This window comes from Diadema antillarum, unplaced genomic scaffold (genome assembly GCF_040938485.1).
Source record: "Diadema antillarum isolate AM-2024a unplaced genomic scaffold, OU_Dant_1.0 seq00001481_RagTag, whole genome shotgun sequence".
NCBI lineage: Eukaryota > Metazoa > Echinodermata > Echinoidea > Diadematoida > Diadematidae > Diadema > Diadema antillarum.
Genome location: NW_027272220.1, coordinates 428,044 through 444,259, shown reverse-complemented (window position 1 = coordinate 444,259; position 16,216 = coordinate 428,044). Strand labels below are relative to the sequence as shown.

General features: G+C 36.3%; 1 protein-coding gene across 1 annotated transcript in view; it reads right to left on the bottom strand.

Moving 5' to 3' along the window:
• Positions 1 to 16,216, bottom strand: part of LOC139709924 (cilia- and flagella-associated protein 70-like) — a 33,500-nt gene that overhangs the window by 1,506 nt on the left and 15,778 nt on the right. The window contains 6 exon segments of the mRNA XM_071621880.1: positions 323 to 412; positions 2,208 to 2,369; positions 8,500 to 8,652; positions 9,454 to 9,674; positions 14,346 to 14,480; positions 15,497 to 15,781. Of these exon segments, the coding sequence (XP_071477981.1) occupies positions 323 to 412; positions 2,208 to 2,369; positions 8,500 to 8,652; positions 9,454 to 9,674; positions 14,346 to 14,480; positions 15,497 to 15,781 (1,046 nt within the window).

The window sequence follows — 16,216 nt, the reverse complement described above, 5'->3', positions numbered from 1 at the left end:
GGAAGTAATTTTCATAATGAATTTCAGTGAGCATTCTTACAAGTGCAGTCTTTACTTTGAAGGAGGTTCTTTGAAAGAAATAACAACACACAAATAATACATATAGAGACTTGAGATCTTCAATTCCCATGGATCCCTTCATTGCCATTCCTGATGGTTGCATGATATTATACTAAATCCACCCCAAACAGCACAATCCCCGCTGCCACAAATCATCAGCGTTAGCCCCCCTTCTCACCGACAACAGGAGCATCAAGATAAGGCAATCACCTCTAGCCTTGTTACTTTGGTAGCACAGACTCTGAGAGGGGGTTATACTCACCCGATAGCAAGCTATTCCAACGCCAAGCCAAGATATGCAGGATGGGGAGTTCTTGCATGCCAAGAGGAACGTCGTCTTTGCTTGCTCATACTACAAAGACATGATACATATCACAGTAATCAACAAAAATGAAGAAATTGATAGTTACTAAGAAAACTGTTCTTGCAATCTAATTCTTTGAGCAGTAAAACACCTTACATCAGTCAGGCGATTGTTTCAATGATGCACACTTATCTGTAGCATGAAAAGTGATAACTTAATCAACGGCATGCATATTATAAGCGCACTTACAATTTTTTGAATTGATGTATGTGTGCAAATGACTTTGTCAAAAAGAGAATGAATGCTATATTTTAAAACAAAATCATGCTTGCTTGTCACTGCAGTTTAACTGAAGTGTAGGTCTCCTCTGCTTCCCTTGAAATTGGAGTCGGCCAACATTTTACTCTCTGCTTTGAAACTTCTCTTTTTTTCCACAAGAACTGATGTCATGACTGCAATGTCCATTAATTGCTATTGTAACATGAAAAAATAACTCTGAAAACACACAATGGCTTGCAGCGACAGAAAAACTCCAAACAAACAAAAAACAACCAGAAGATGAAAAGCATATCACTAGGTGCTCATATCAAACTAGAGTAGCACTATAAGAGTGCAGACCTCCACTAAGCAGCTCATTTCCACCACTGATCGTGTTTTTTCATAGAGATCAGTGATATCCACCAATACGTATGCATGCTGAAAATTGCCCAGTTTCCCAATATAGAAGCCTTTTGTTATGTCATCAACTTCCAGCTGTGCAGTGCGCCTCGCCCTAGCAGAAACTAGAACATGCACTTTAGTGCAAACCACAAAAAAAGGCGCATCTTGAACTCCCAAGTTCATTGACCCTGCCTGTCAAAACATCAAAAGTCCTTCATAAAATCCATCAAAATTGCCGGATCACAACCAAAATCTAGTCATCTGTTTCTTGTGTCATGCTCTACCTTTCCTGCAAGTTTCATTCAAATCCGTTCAGAACTTTTTGAGATATTTTGCACACTGACAAACAAACTAACCAACAAACCAACCAACCAACAAACAAATGTGACCCTGCACCTCAAAACAAACAAAAAGTCGTCAGACATGAATTTTTAATTAAGACCATATTCTGAAAGAGAAGACTTTAAGCTTTAAAATGATGTATAACTCAAATCAAATGGACTCTCCTAACCTATCTAAATATTGGAAAGAAAGCACAAACTCAGGAAAAGTGTGAACTGAGAAAAGAGGCTCTGAAGTACAGTGTCTATTCAAGCGCTTAATCTTTACCAAACTGTGCTGGCTGTGTGATGAATGGGACAAAAAACAGGAAGTAAACCACCAGAGTAACAACAATGAAGAGATTATCAGATTAAACTGGAATTAAGCATGCCTCATTAACACATTCTGTTCATAATCAATGCCAACTTTCAAAGCAGCAGCCCTATCCTTTCAAAAGTTATTAGAGTTGAAAGTGAAGAGTGTGGACAAGGTTTTTCAGAAATGAAAAAGGGATTCTAAAGACACACCTAATCACACTACTCTACCAAAAATGTTCGAGATAAACTGCTAAAAAACATACTTTCCTGCCCGTTTTATGATACCAAATTTTAGCATAATGTAAAAGACGACCCGCTCTTTCAGAAAATATGAAAAAGTCAAGTTCAGCTAGGTTGACCCATTTCACTTATTTTCAGTCCTCACGCAAAATCAGTGTGTGCGACTTTATGTTCGTTTTGAGGTGCACGGTCACAAATAATGCTGATGAAAACATAACCTCCTCCCTTGGCGGAGGTAATTAATCAGCATATGACATATATGTTAGCAAAGAAGCTGTGACAAAACAGTGAATTATGATGCTAACCTGTCCATCCTGGAGGTAGATGGATGCCAGTCGGAGGTATATTGCATGCATCTCTCGGGCGTCGGCCACAAATGACAGCGTCCTCTCGTAGCAGTCCTTGGCCTCTTCACAGTTGCCCTGGAGATAGCGCAGATGGCCCATGATAGACCAGGCATCTGGGTCCTGCACAAAGATGGAGAGTTAAGGACCAACTTTATATTCACTTGACTATTTGTGCACAGAAATCTCATTTCTAAATTGAATCACAAATTTCTTAGTTCTGAGAACAGAAAGGAGAGGAAAATCCTTCTGTTGTCTTTCCCAACGTAATGACAATTGCTGGACTTACAGAAATAAACATTATACACTTCTTGTTAATGACTTGATTGAAAATTATATTTTGCCACTCTCGTGAACTTGATAACTCTTCACGTATTTATATTTGCAATTGCAATTGTGATAACACATTCCCCACACCTAAATCTAATTCAAATAAACTAAAATGGTCACAATGCATGCCCTGTACTGTTATCAGCACGATCATATACTGTATACGCCATACATTTAGCGAGCCTAATTTTCTGGGACTTCTCAATGATTTCACGATCATGGAGCACATTACTGAATGGAGAAATGTAGCTTGATGTCGAGCTAGAGAGGACGCAAAATTTGGAGCTGCGCTTCAACCATTATTTTTGACGGCCTAATTTCATTTGGACCAAGCTTTAACAGTTTTTTCTTTCCTGAAAGTAAAGAGCCATGCTTAGTTTCAAACGTCTCCGTGTGTCGAGTTCTGAGGATAAATCAGGAGAAGCGGACCAAGAGAAAACAGTAAGTGAAAGTGCCACTCCCATATCACCTTCCATTGCTGAGGTACGTACGGAAAATACCGAGTCTCTACTACGTAACATTCTAGAAAAGGTGTCGATGCTCGATGGTATGTGCAAAAAAATTGATGTTATCTCCGAAAAAGTCACGAAGATAGAGGGAAACATTGAAAGCCTAGACACTAGAATATCTGACCTTGAACATGGAGTGTCATATATGGAGACAGAAATGGGAGAAATCAAGCAAGATCTTGGGGAAATTCGCAAAGTAAAGGCCGACCTTGAGTATGTAAATGAGCTACGCAGGAATGTTGTTGACCTTGTCAACCGCAGCAAGCAGAACAACGTCATACTACACGGGATTCCAGAAGGGGAAGAATTGTCGAATGGATCACAGGATTGCGTAACCTATGCCCGCGACTTCTTGGCGACTCATCTGAATATGCGTGAGGTGGAGATTGAGCGTGCCCATCGCACACCACGTGTACACCGCCCTACTGGGAACGAAGGTAGCCGCTCGAGACCACGCCCCATCCATATCAAGCTGCTGCGTTTCACTGATCGCGAAGCGATTCTGAAGCGTAGTTCCGTTTTGAAAGGTGTCACCATTCGCGGATCCAAAGTGGGCGTGAGCGACGATGTACACAAAGACACGCGGATGGAACACAAGCAGCTCATGGTCAAAGTGAAAAAGCTCAGGGAGGAAAACAAGTTCGCTTTCATCCCGAACTCGGTACCAAGACTTATCAAGTACAAAGATGGCCCTAAAGATTCCCCCGGTTCTCTGAAAACACTGAGGTTGTCAGATTTGCATAAAGTGTAGGTCGTACAGTCTTTAGTGCATAGAATGATGTTCTATGGAGGTAGCTATTCTGTCCATTACGTCTATTGTAAAATGTATGTTTAGAATAAAAGACAAAATTGCTATCACAGAGACGTAACTATTATAAACGACACACTATATAGATCCTTTGCTCGAGATAACAAAGTCAAATAATGTGAGTTATTTTATTTCATGCTGTTTTAGAAGGCCAAAAATACTCAAATGACGAGCTCCTTTTCGCACGCCACGGAAATGTGTGCTGGCGGAAAAACGAAAATCGCAAATCAGCAATTTTCGTGTTTTACGGTTTCTTTTGGGTGGTGGTGCTTTTTGCTTTGTTTCATTTCAAATCTGCCTACAAATCTAGGCCAAAAACTCAATTCACATCACTTGTTCATACTGTGCCTTTTGAGTTTCGGAATGAAAATACATGCCAATTTCCTTCTCACATATTGTCTGTACAATCCGTATAATACTGTGAGAATGTTTTACGTACGTCATGAGTGAGCCAATTGATATCAAACTCTGTTCTTTGAATGTGAGGGGACTTGGAAACCCCTTTAAAAGACGATGCGTTTTTAATTGGATAAGAAATTCAGATTATCATGTGATTTTCTTACAAGAAACGCATTCTTCACCAGATTCAGAAAAAAGATGGTGTCAAGAATGGGGATATAAAATCATATTCAACCATGGTCGATCTGACAGTGCAGGAGTATGTATGCTTCTGAAACCTTCTGCAACTTTTGAAATAGTAAACACTGTTAGAGATGACAATGGTAGAATATTGTTGGTCGTCCTGAAATTAAATGCAAATTTGTTAACACTCGGTAATATTTACGGCCCCAATAATGACAACGATAGTTTTTTTGCTGATCTGCATAAGCTACTTGCAATGCACGGGGAAGAACCATATGTAATCGGTGGTGATTTTAATACAATTTTAGATGCTAAGTTAGATAAATTTCCGAATTTGATCCAAAATCATCCACGATGCTTCAAGGCCATAACTGATATAATGTTAGATTTTGATTTGATTGATATATGGAGATCCTTTAATTTATCAAAATTGAAATACACTTGGATGTCTCATGACAGTAAGATAGGAAGTCGTATTGATTATTTTTTGATATCCCAAAGCTTAACCACTTCAGTTGAAAAATGTGATATCCGCTTTGGATATAAAACGGACCATTCTTTGATTTCTTTGATGTTAATGAAGTCCGTTGCAAAGCGGGGGCCGGGATTTTGGAAACTCAACACATCTATTTTAGCTTCGGCAAAAAATGTGGAAAAGATACAAAGTGTAGTAGATTTAGTTTTGACTGAAAACAAAGATTCGAACCCAATAAAGACTTGGGAATATTTGAAATACAAAGTAAGACAAAAGTGTATTCAAATTTCAAAAGAAAATAAAAGTGTCCGTCAGAAAAGATTGAGTAAATTAGAATCAGAAATTAATAAATTGCGTAATACAGATAAATTGAATGATAACAATGTGTTATTGAATGATCTGAAAAGGAAAGAAAGGGAATATGAAGAATTACAGGAAGAAGTCGTGCGTGGTGTAATTGTCCGCACCAAAGCCAAATGGATTGCTGAAGGTGAACGTAATACTAAGTATTTCTTTAATTTGGAAAAGAGAAATTTTCAAAAGAAGTGTATTTCTCGATTATCTACAAACAATGGCATTTTAACCGATGCAACTGATATTCTTGAAGAAGAAAGGTTATTTTATCTCCGGTTATATACCAAAGACAATCTGAAAAAATTAGATGTTGATCCAATTAAAAATTTGGTGTTACCTACACTGCATCAGAATGAAGAACGATTCATTGGGGGAAAGATTTCAGAGAAGGAATGTTATGAAACTATAATGTCGTTTGCAAACGATAAAACACCGGGATCTGATGGTTTACCCATCGAGTTTTACAAAATATTTTGGTTTCAGATTAGAGATTTGTTATGTTCTATGTATAATAAATGTTTTGAGGAAAAATCTCTTCCACATTCAATGCGAAGAAGCATTATAACTTTGATTCCAAAAAAAGGTAAAGACCTGTTACTTTTAAAGAACTGGCGTCCAATATCACTTCTTAATAGTGACTACAAGATTTTGGCAAAAATTCTCTCCCAAAGACTTAAAAAGGTTTTATCTTATATAATAAGTAGGGATCAATATGGTTTCCTGAAAGGTAGATACATAGGAGAAATTATACGGTTGTTCATTGATATAAAACATTATTGTGAAATGCATAACATGGAAGGTATTGCTTTAAGCATTGATTTTGAAAAAGCCTTTGATATGTTAGATTGGGATTTCTTATATTATGCTCTTTATACCTTTGGTTTTGATCAGTCTTTTATTCAGTGGGTCAAATTGCTATACTGCAAAATTGAGGGTTGCGTAATAAATAATGGGTTTTCTTCGAAATCTTTTGATATACAACGTGGAGTGAGACAAGGTTGTCCTTTATCTCCATATCTTTTTATAATTGCAGTTGAGTTACTTGGCTGTTTAATGCGACAAAATGAGGAAATCAAGGGATTAAGAATATACGATATAGATGTGAAAATATGTCAATATGCAGACGACACAATTATGTTTTTGAAGCCGAATGAATTGAATCTAAGAAAATGTATTGGAGTGTTGGATAGTTTTAGAGAAATGTCAGGCCTAAAAATAAACCTTGAGAAACGCAATGTAGTCAGACTTGGAGGTTTTTCAGAAACATTGTGTCGAGACATTCCATTTATTTGGCCAACAGATTTGTTTATGTATCTAGGAATAAAGATTCCCCTCTCTGATTGTACCAACGATTATGATTTGAATTTCAAACCTAAAATTGCAGAAATAAGAGCACTTTTGAATTTGTGGAATTGTAGATCTTTGACACTTTATGGAAAAATTGTTATTATAAAATCTTTGATAATTCCAAAATTGATTTATCCTTTAAGTATATTGCCAAATCCTCCTCCATCTTTCTTTGATGAGGTTCAAAAATTATTCTTTGGGTTTTTATGGAGTTATAAGAACGATAAGATAAAACGTTCTTTGTTGTATAATGATTATGATGAGGGTGGTCTGAAAATGCCGCATCTGCAATCTTTTACCTCTGGTATGAAAATAACTTGGGTAAAGAGGTACCTTGATAAAGAAAATGAGAGTAAACACAAAGTTTTTCTTAGAATGTATGTAACAACTATGGGCGGTGATATGTTCTTTAAATGGAATCTTTCATCTCGGCACCTTATTCTAAATGATAATATTGATATTTTTTGGTACAATGTTCTCTTTGCATGGTGTCATTACAAGTACTACAATCCAGTTAAATTCAAGGAAATTGTTTCACAGCCATTATGGTTTAATTCCCATATTTTAGTTGATGGTCAGCCTATTTATTCTAGAAATTTGTTTGAATCAAACATGATTTACATAGGAAATATTATCAACCCTGATGGTTCCTTCATGAATTATGACCAAATATCACAGAAATTTAATCCAGGGTCATTCTTGATTTATTTTTCAATAGTATATGCAATTCCTCAAGAATGGAAATTCACCATAAAACAAAATATGGATTGTCAAAGTGTTGTATTACTTTCGAATCCTTGTGATCTTCTACTGAACAATTTTCTTAAATCCAAAAGAGTTTCAAATTTTTGTTACCCATACTTTGTAAAGAATCATAAAACCACACTTTCAGAGACAGACCATCAAGTAAAATGGGAAACTGATTTACTGTTGAACTTACAAGATTCTTTGTTATGGAAGTCTCGATTTTCTTTGATCTATAGATCATCGATAGAGAACAGAATTCGTAATTTTCAATTTAAGTTCGTACATAGAAAAATCGCTACTCAATATTATCTATGTAAAATAGGTATCAGTGATTCTGCACTTTGTAATTTTTGTGACTCTCATCCACAGACATTATTACATTTATTTCTGAAATGTACCCATGTGTCATCCTTCTGGTATGAAGTATTTCTTTGGCTCAAAGCTAAAAATGTCCGCAATGTTATGTTCACAGATGAAGAAATCTGTTTTGGAACTTTGCATGTTGGAAGGGGACATTTCGTGAATACAATTATCTATTATGCAAAATATTTTATATTTTCTTGTAAAATCAAAAATATCATTCCAACTCTAAATCCGTTTCTGTTTTCTATGAAGCATTTGGAAAATACAGAACGCATCATAGCTATGAAAAAGAATCGTCTAGATTTTCATGTGAGCAAATGGCAAGCTCTTATACCATAGTTTTCTATGTTATACATGTATGTTTTTTCCATAATGTACTATTCATTATTTTGCATGTATTTGGTATATGAAGCAGCATGTGAATTGGGAAAATAAAGTTGGAAAAAAAAAAAAAAAAAGAATGGAGAAATGTATGTGTGCATGTCACATTCATGTTGGAATCAGAGTCAATATTTTAGCATGTCTTTAAATTTGCAAATAGTACCTGACTCGCCAAATTTGTGCAAATAAAAACCTAGCAAAATATTTGGCGTATATAGCTTTTCAACATTCTTTACACATTGTGATGTAAAATATTACCAGATCTTTGGACCAGAACCTCTCCCCCCCCAAAAAAAAAAAACAACAACAACAACACAAAAAAACCCAAACAAACAAACAAACACTGTGTCATCTCACCTGATAGTTCAGGACCAAGGCCTGGTTCAGGCTCTCATTGGCCTCATTCAGTTCCTTCTTCTGAAGCTTGAGTCTGGCCAGGGCCACATGGTAGGCAGAGGTGGGACCACCTCTTGGGTCCAGGAGCTCATGGGAGAGGGCTCGCTCACAAAACTAGGATTAGACACGATTGGAACACAAATCTTAACGTAATACATCTCTTAAGACGGAAGGTAATCATTTTCTGTACGACTGGAATGTGTTTACTGCACAGAAAATTAGATGCAATAAATCATGTAGTGATCAGTAATGGAAAAGTGCTGTGTTTTTGGTTGTACATCATTAATACTCATTATAAATATTAGACTTTCTGAAAAAAAAGAAAAAGATATATATATATATATATATATATATATATATATATATATATATATTACTCAATTTTGTCCTCTTCGGAGTAAGGCCATGCCTGTTAACAATGAATGTTGGTATATATGAAAGCTGACAACAAGCCAAACTCTGTTTAGCTTTTGATAAATTTCTTAGTATCTGACTGAAACTGAAAAAAAAAGACTTGTGCAGTTCTTTGGTAATAACTGTAGCTGTGCTTCTTTCCTTGGTGTGCATTGAAATATAAAAACTTAAACAAAATACACAAGATATTGATTGGAACTTATTTACAAGTGGTATATTTCATACACAGTGTTACTATTTTTGCACATTTCATGGGTTTAATGATGTTTTTGAAATTAACAACTGACAAAAATATTTGTCTCTCACAACACAACTGTGTTGTATATCAGCTTCAAGGTGGGAAATTAATATTTTTCTCCCCAAAAGAGATAAACATTTCTCATTTTTGCAAATTGTCTTACAAGTCTCCATTCATGAAATATATAAGATGTAGAGTACACTGACACACACACACAATGCTGACATTTATTTCTCTAGCTCTGATCAGCTGCCACAACCTACCTGCATGCCTTTGACCTCGAGCAGAAACTCTACAGCAATCATGAATATGCTGGATTCCGGGACTGGGGTGCTCTCCCGGGGGCACCCCGCCCCCTCGGCTTCCTGCTCGGCAGATCCCGGCCGACTGCTGGCCCTGACGCTGCCCGCCCTACCGCTGGCGGCGCTGCCCACACGCTTGGGGTCTAATAAATGACGATGATGTTTTTGACGAAGGGGTTGAACTTATGTAACATGAATATTTGGGTAGCACATGTAATGCATTCACACACGATTATGTGGGGTTCATGGGTTCATGATGAAGCAAAAAAAAAAGAGATAAAATAAAGAAAAAGCACTGAATGGTTTGGGTAACTGTAGCAAACAATGACAGATGAACAAATTAAAAGCTGTGCAAAAGAATTGAATTTTGGTAGGTATGAACACTATTAGCTTTCAATTGTATATTATTCACATACAGCACACCACACTTTCACAGCAGATATTGCAGATAGTTACAAATGTAACAGTTTGACTAACTGATGGCTACCAAATCATATCATGAGTGCAGGACTACACCTTTAGGAGATCAAAGAAAGAAAACAACAAAACAAATGGTGGGGCAACAGGTAGGAATTCAGTGTACAACCACTCCCTAATGCTCAGCTCCAGTATATCACACTGGGATAACGACGGGCTGCAGAAGATCATAACTTGAAATCTCGAAGGAGCCGAAATCTGTATCGATGACATGTACATCCCTGTGTTCTTAACTTGGGATCTTGGTCCGATAGTGAATGGATAACCGTCAAACATTTATGACCACTGCAATGCTAGACTTTTCATATGCAATGTGATGTAAGCTTTGGCATTGTTTTCAAACATGAGCACACAAAAACATCATGCCTACAAGCAACAACAACAATGACAATTTTTCTAGCTATGCCAGACACCAACACGATGATAAGTTAAGGAGCCATACTACAGCAATGGGTACATTTACATGTCACAATGCTTTTGTGGTAACATTTCTGTCAGATTGCAATATGATATCCACGAGACCCATCTTGTGATCTGCAATTAGTGACCATTCTTCGCTAAAGGAATTTTCTCAGGTGCATGGCATCAACAGATAAAATTTATATTCTTTTGCACATTTGCAGCATTCATAAATGACTTCAGTTTTTGCTCCTACTTATGCATGGAATTTACTATGACAGGATAAAATGACTGGTACATGGCAGTTGTATCCTTCCTCGGTTCTTTTTCTTTTTCAACAAGAATTGGAGTGTGATTTAAAAAGGAAATGCTACCAACTATATTGCAATACAATAGCCACTTTAACTGTTGATTTAAAAGGTGCATGGTATATGAGAACTCATCTAACTTTCACATTTGCTGAATATCACACATTTCAATAAATGTCTTTTTTTAAAATGTCATATTTTGTAATGTTTTCTTTGTCATCCTATCAAGGCTATGTCAGGGACTAATGCTGTTTTATGTTTTTTGCAGTGTTCTGGCTAGCAACAAATGATTTACATGCATAGCTCAATAATGACAGTCGCATTTTAGGCAGTTGAGTCGACAAAACTGATACAAGAAGACGGTCAAAGACCTGCATAGTCAAGATGAGTGGATTTTGAAAGTGAGGAATCTCTCACTGTACATACGTGTACTTGCTGAAGTCAATGTTAAACAGTGGTAGATCAAACCATGGACCTTTTCTGTTAGGTCCATGATCAAACTAATGTAAGAATCTTACACAGCAAGATACAAAACTAATCACTTCTTTGTTTTTAAAACTTTACTTGTGATTTGGTTTTATTCCTGCCAGTTTCCTCCATTCATCTTTTCATAATTCATCTCCAATTTTTCTATAGGACCACATGAGCACCATATAAATGTTATTTGTTTTCAATATCATTATAATCATCATCATCATCATTATTATTATTATTATCATTATCATTATCATTATCATTATTATCATTATTATCATTATTATCATTATTATCATATTACATATCACTATTATTATTACTATATATTATTATTATTATTATTATTATGATATGATTATTATCATTATTATTATTATCATTATTATTATTGTTATTATTATTATCATCATTATTATTATTATCATTATCATCATTATAATGATGACGATGATTATCATTTCATCACTGTCATTTTTGTTCTAATTATCATTCTTATTGTGTGATTTCATTTTGATATCATAAGCTGTTGCTCCTGATAAGAGTTTATGCTTTCCACTGTTTGATTACAGCGTGAAAGTGTATTCAAGTAAGTGTACAATCTTGCTTGCTTGCTTATATATGTACGCATACAAGTATCTATTATTTCTTTTTATCTGTCAAATTATCTATACACATGAAGAGTTTCATTGCAAAACAGGTTAAAGCCATTTTTAAATCATTTCAAAGTAAGTCCATCATCAGATAGAGCAAAATAAAACCTTTCCAGTGGTACCTCACTAGTCTTGAAGTTATGATTAAAAACGTCCCAAATCTTTCTCTTTAATTTTTTGTTTCTAGCAGACTTAATCACAAATATCTGAAATTTACAAGAAAGGAGTTTTAACTCGTTTTGCAAGCAAACTCTTCATATTCACATATACATAAAATTATGTATATGATGTCAGAGTGCATATTAAGGACAGATGTGAATAGAAGCAAATGAGTGTACTGATAGTTCACATGGTTATTTCAGTTTTAAAAATTAGTGGCACAGTCATCAAGGTATCAGTTTTAATTTCAACATTAATTGCTTGAAAAGATATTTGATATTTGATTTAGTTGGCACACAGGATATTAGCTGATTTAGGTATGTGACACAAAGGTACAGAGTAGTTTAAGGCATGCTCATCATTATCATTCTATTGCTTTGCTTTAGTGTCTTTAAAACATTTTTTGTGTTACTTGAAATTGCCAAATATATACATAGTATTATTCTGATAAGCCCTAACAAACAAAATCAAAGAAAAGTAAAAAAGAAAAAGAAAAAAGGATTACATAATATGGAGTTTGGTTAGGTCCCAGCATTTCCCATCTAGAATGTACTCTATTCCTGCATTCTTTTTTTTTTTTTAAGAGCTACTGCTCCTACAAATATAATAAGGTTGAACTTGGATTTGTAATGAAATCTACAGTGTCTACATTTTTTTTTCCAAATGCAAATAGCAAGTTACACACTAGTACAGTGAGGCAGATTTGAAGCTTGTCTAGAATATTACAACTGGATTAGTGTTGTCATATTTGTATTTCCATGTCTAAATATATCCAATACAAAATAGTGGTCAAAATGTTGCACAAAATGACGAATGAGCCTTCCCCTGGTAACAATGCACCTTCACATGTATCCATCTGTAATGCTGCAGTTTTCATTGTTAGTAGTCAACATGAAGCTACTTTTGTCTTAAAATGACTTGATGTTAAGAAGGGGATTTCTTTTTTTTTTTCCAATTGTGCATTTTGACAATGCTTGCACACAGTAGCTTTCACAACTTTGTCCCTGCTTTCTAAATCATATTGAAAAGAAGTCAAAATAGTTGTGACAGATATAAAATTTGCATTAACCAGCATTGCAGTAAAATTAAAAAAAATGAAAAAATGCATACATTACAGATGAACTACATAATTATATACATTTAGTAGAAGATTGCCCTGACCATCAACCTGTGTTACCTTTGGCGCCGATTTGGTTCAGTGACTGAAGAGAGTCTGAGCAATAAAACAGGGCAACAACCAACAAGGTTTGAGAAAAAAACAACACTCTGACACACAAACAAAAAGTTTTCATGCAACCAATGTTTAAAGAAAAGAAAAAAAAAAACATCCAAGGAAAGAGCTTAAAACAACAACAACAACCAACCACAAAATGATATGACAAGTCATGCATGCAAGTTATTCCATTATGAGCATATTTGGTAAAGAGTCAAAGTTCTCTAAAGGGTAATAGACATGTTTGATGACACACTAGCTATGATCCGTATCTTCAGAATTATTAGTTAACATAAATTATTCACATCTCATGATATCAAAAGAAACTGAATTTGGCATTATATTCTGACATTTAAAAAAAAGCAGAATTCAACAATGGCTAAAATGCTCCTACTCCAAGTCTACTGCTCTGTATTACATTATGAGTATATGTCATAACATAATGTGTGACATAACTCTTATGTACTTTGCCTTACTAAGGAGTCTCTCACACATAAAACTTCACTTTCTCTGTGATTAATCTGTCATTAGCCATAGACCAAGGAGAAATCCTCAAATCCAAGGAAAACTGCTAGGTAAAGAGGCAAGGAGCACAGGATTACTCTCTTTGGTCTCTGACAAAAAGATTTTTGAGGAATGAACTTTGCTGTGATTCAAATGCCCACTGGCCACAAAAGTGTGTCGAGCTTCCACAGATGATCATGTGCTGTGTCATGAGCTGTATCGCAATAAGCCATTATATTGGTCATGTCAGGTTCAATGTGATGGCAACATCTTAAATGGAAACTTTCTTATGATCATTATCATCATACATTGTCTCACTGCACATAAAGAAGTGATAGAGACAGGCAGAACAGATGATGCTAAAAACAGTAAAAACAAAAACACAAAACAAACCAAACCAAAGACAAAACAGATATAATGAATGCAAACTGTATGTGCAATATGAGAAATGTAGACATTAACAACAAAATCTTGCTCAGTAAATCATGGTCACAAAACAATTTTTTCAATGAATGCTGTAATCCAGTCCAGTCCAGTCAGAATTACAAAACTTTGTGGGGTTTTTTTTTTTTTTTTCTCTCTCTCTCTTAAACTGCTCTATTCTAATCCTAATCCTAGCCACCTATGGGCTAATCCCAGCCACATTCTTGAAAATTAGAGCCTTACCTGATTTGGATGAAATTGACATTCTCTTCTTGTTGGTGGCTGGAGGTGCAGGCTTGACCGCTGGAGACTTGTTTTGGCCCTTCCCAACATCTGTGGGAGTGGCAGGGACTTTGTTCACCGTCGGCACAGAGCTCTCTGCAGTAACAGCAGAAATGAATGCTAGACCAAGTTAGGATGACGCACAATCTGTGCGAAGAATAGAATTGGCTAATCAAGCACCATGGCAGCATGAATACATTCCACACAGGTTCCAGTGTTCCATTGAAGAGGTAAATATGAAATGAAGCTGCCACGATGTGAGGATATATGTAGACAGTTGAAGGAGCAATTACATAGCAAACAGAAGAAAGAGGAGATTGGTATTGCAAAAGCTGCCATGATTTAAGGATATGTAGACAGCTAAAAAAACAGACAACAAACAAAGCAAATAGACTTAATAGATAAATATATTCTACATTTGGTTAACAGTGCAGTGCCATGCCATGCCCATTTGACCTTGATGGAGAATTGGGCCTACAGTGAAACCTACAATGGTTGAAATCACACACACCCATGCAGTTTGGTGAGGTAATGATGTAATTGCCACACAAGTCTCTCATGGAAGATATCTGTGCAGGTCAATGGGACACTTGTGCATCACTGCAGGCACCGTTTCATGAAAGTTGTCAGCCCTGACAAGTTGTCAGTTTCTGACAATCACCATAGTGACAGTCAGTGACCAGAGCTTCTCAGCCAATCAAAATCAAGGGTTTTACTGAACTTGTCAGAGACTGACAACTTTCATGAAAACGGTACACTGATTTACAAATGTGGTTGTAATAGATACTGCAATGTCGTGAAATAACACAAAACTTAAAATCCTGCTACTTTCTCATTTTGTGTCTGAATTTGATTAAATTTCTACCACTATTTGCTTTATTTTGAAGATGCACAGGACTTCCTTTTCTATTTCCAACCCTCTCCCTTAAAGCACCAAGAGACACTATATACGGTAGTGATGTGTGCTATACAAGCACTGTATTACTAACCCGTTGAGGACGGACTGATTTTGCTATATCACATTTCCCATACACACCTGCCCGGGTATTCTCGGGACTAGACTTCAATGGGTGGATATCATCATTATTCATTTATCAAAATCTCTTCCTAACCTTTCTCACTAGCGGTGTCCTCCACCGGACCTCCCTCTGCTGCAGAGTTCTCCTGGCCTCCCTCTGGAGAGGCCTCTTCCTCTCCCTCAGCAGGTGGGACAATGGATTCTGGTTCGTCCAGTGCCTCAGTGGGAGCTGCTGCTGCAGCAGCTGCAGCCGCTGCAGCATCCTTGGCGACCCTGGCCGTACGCTGCTTGGCTGCCGCGTGAGCCATGTTGAGACGACGTGCCTCCATCAGTGCATACTCGGCCTGGATGTCACAGTCTATGCCATCGTAATAAAGGCCTACCACGGGTAGAGATGGTGAAAACATGATCAAATCATTTGCAACGCATTAAATTGAAGAATTCATGACACAAGAAAGGCAGGTAGTGGTGACACTAAATCGTTTGTTCTCGATATATGGCCTGCTCTATGCTTCTTGTGCTTTGTCAATGACAGTAGACAAACCCACATGATTACCATGTGCAACACAATGTGCACGTATTTGCCTGTGCATGACTCTTATGCTACTGCATATACATGTACTTACACATGACTTGGTAATATATTCTTGAATATACAAAGCAAGTCAAAAGGGAACTGCTTCCACATACAGCAGCAAGACAAAACAAAACAAGAGCAAACAAAGAGATAAACTCCACTAAAAAAAGAGCACACAGCTGACAATACATAAGGAATGTCCTGTTAATTATTATCATTTCTTTTTCAAGACAACTT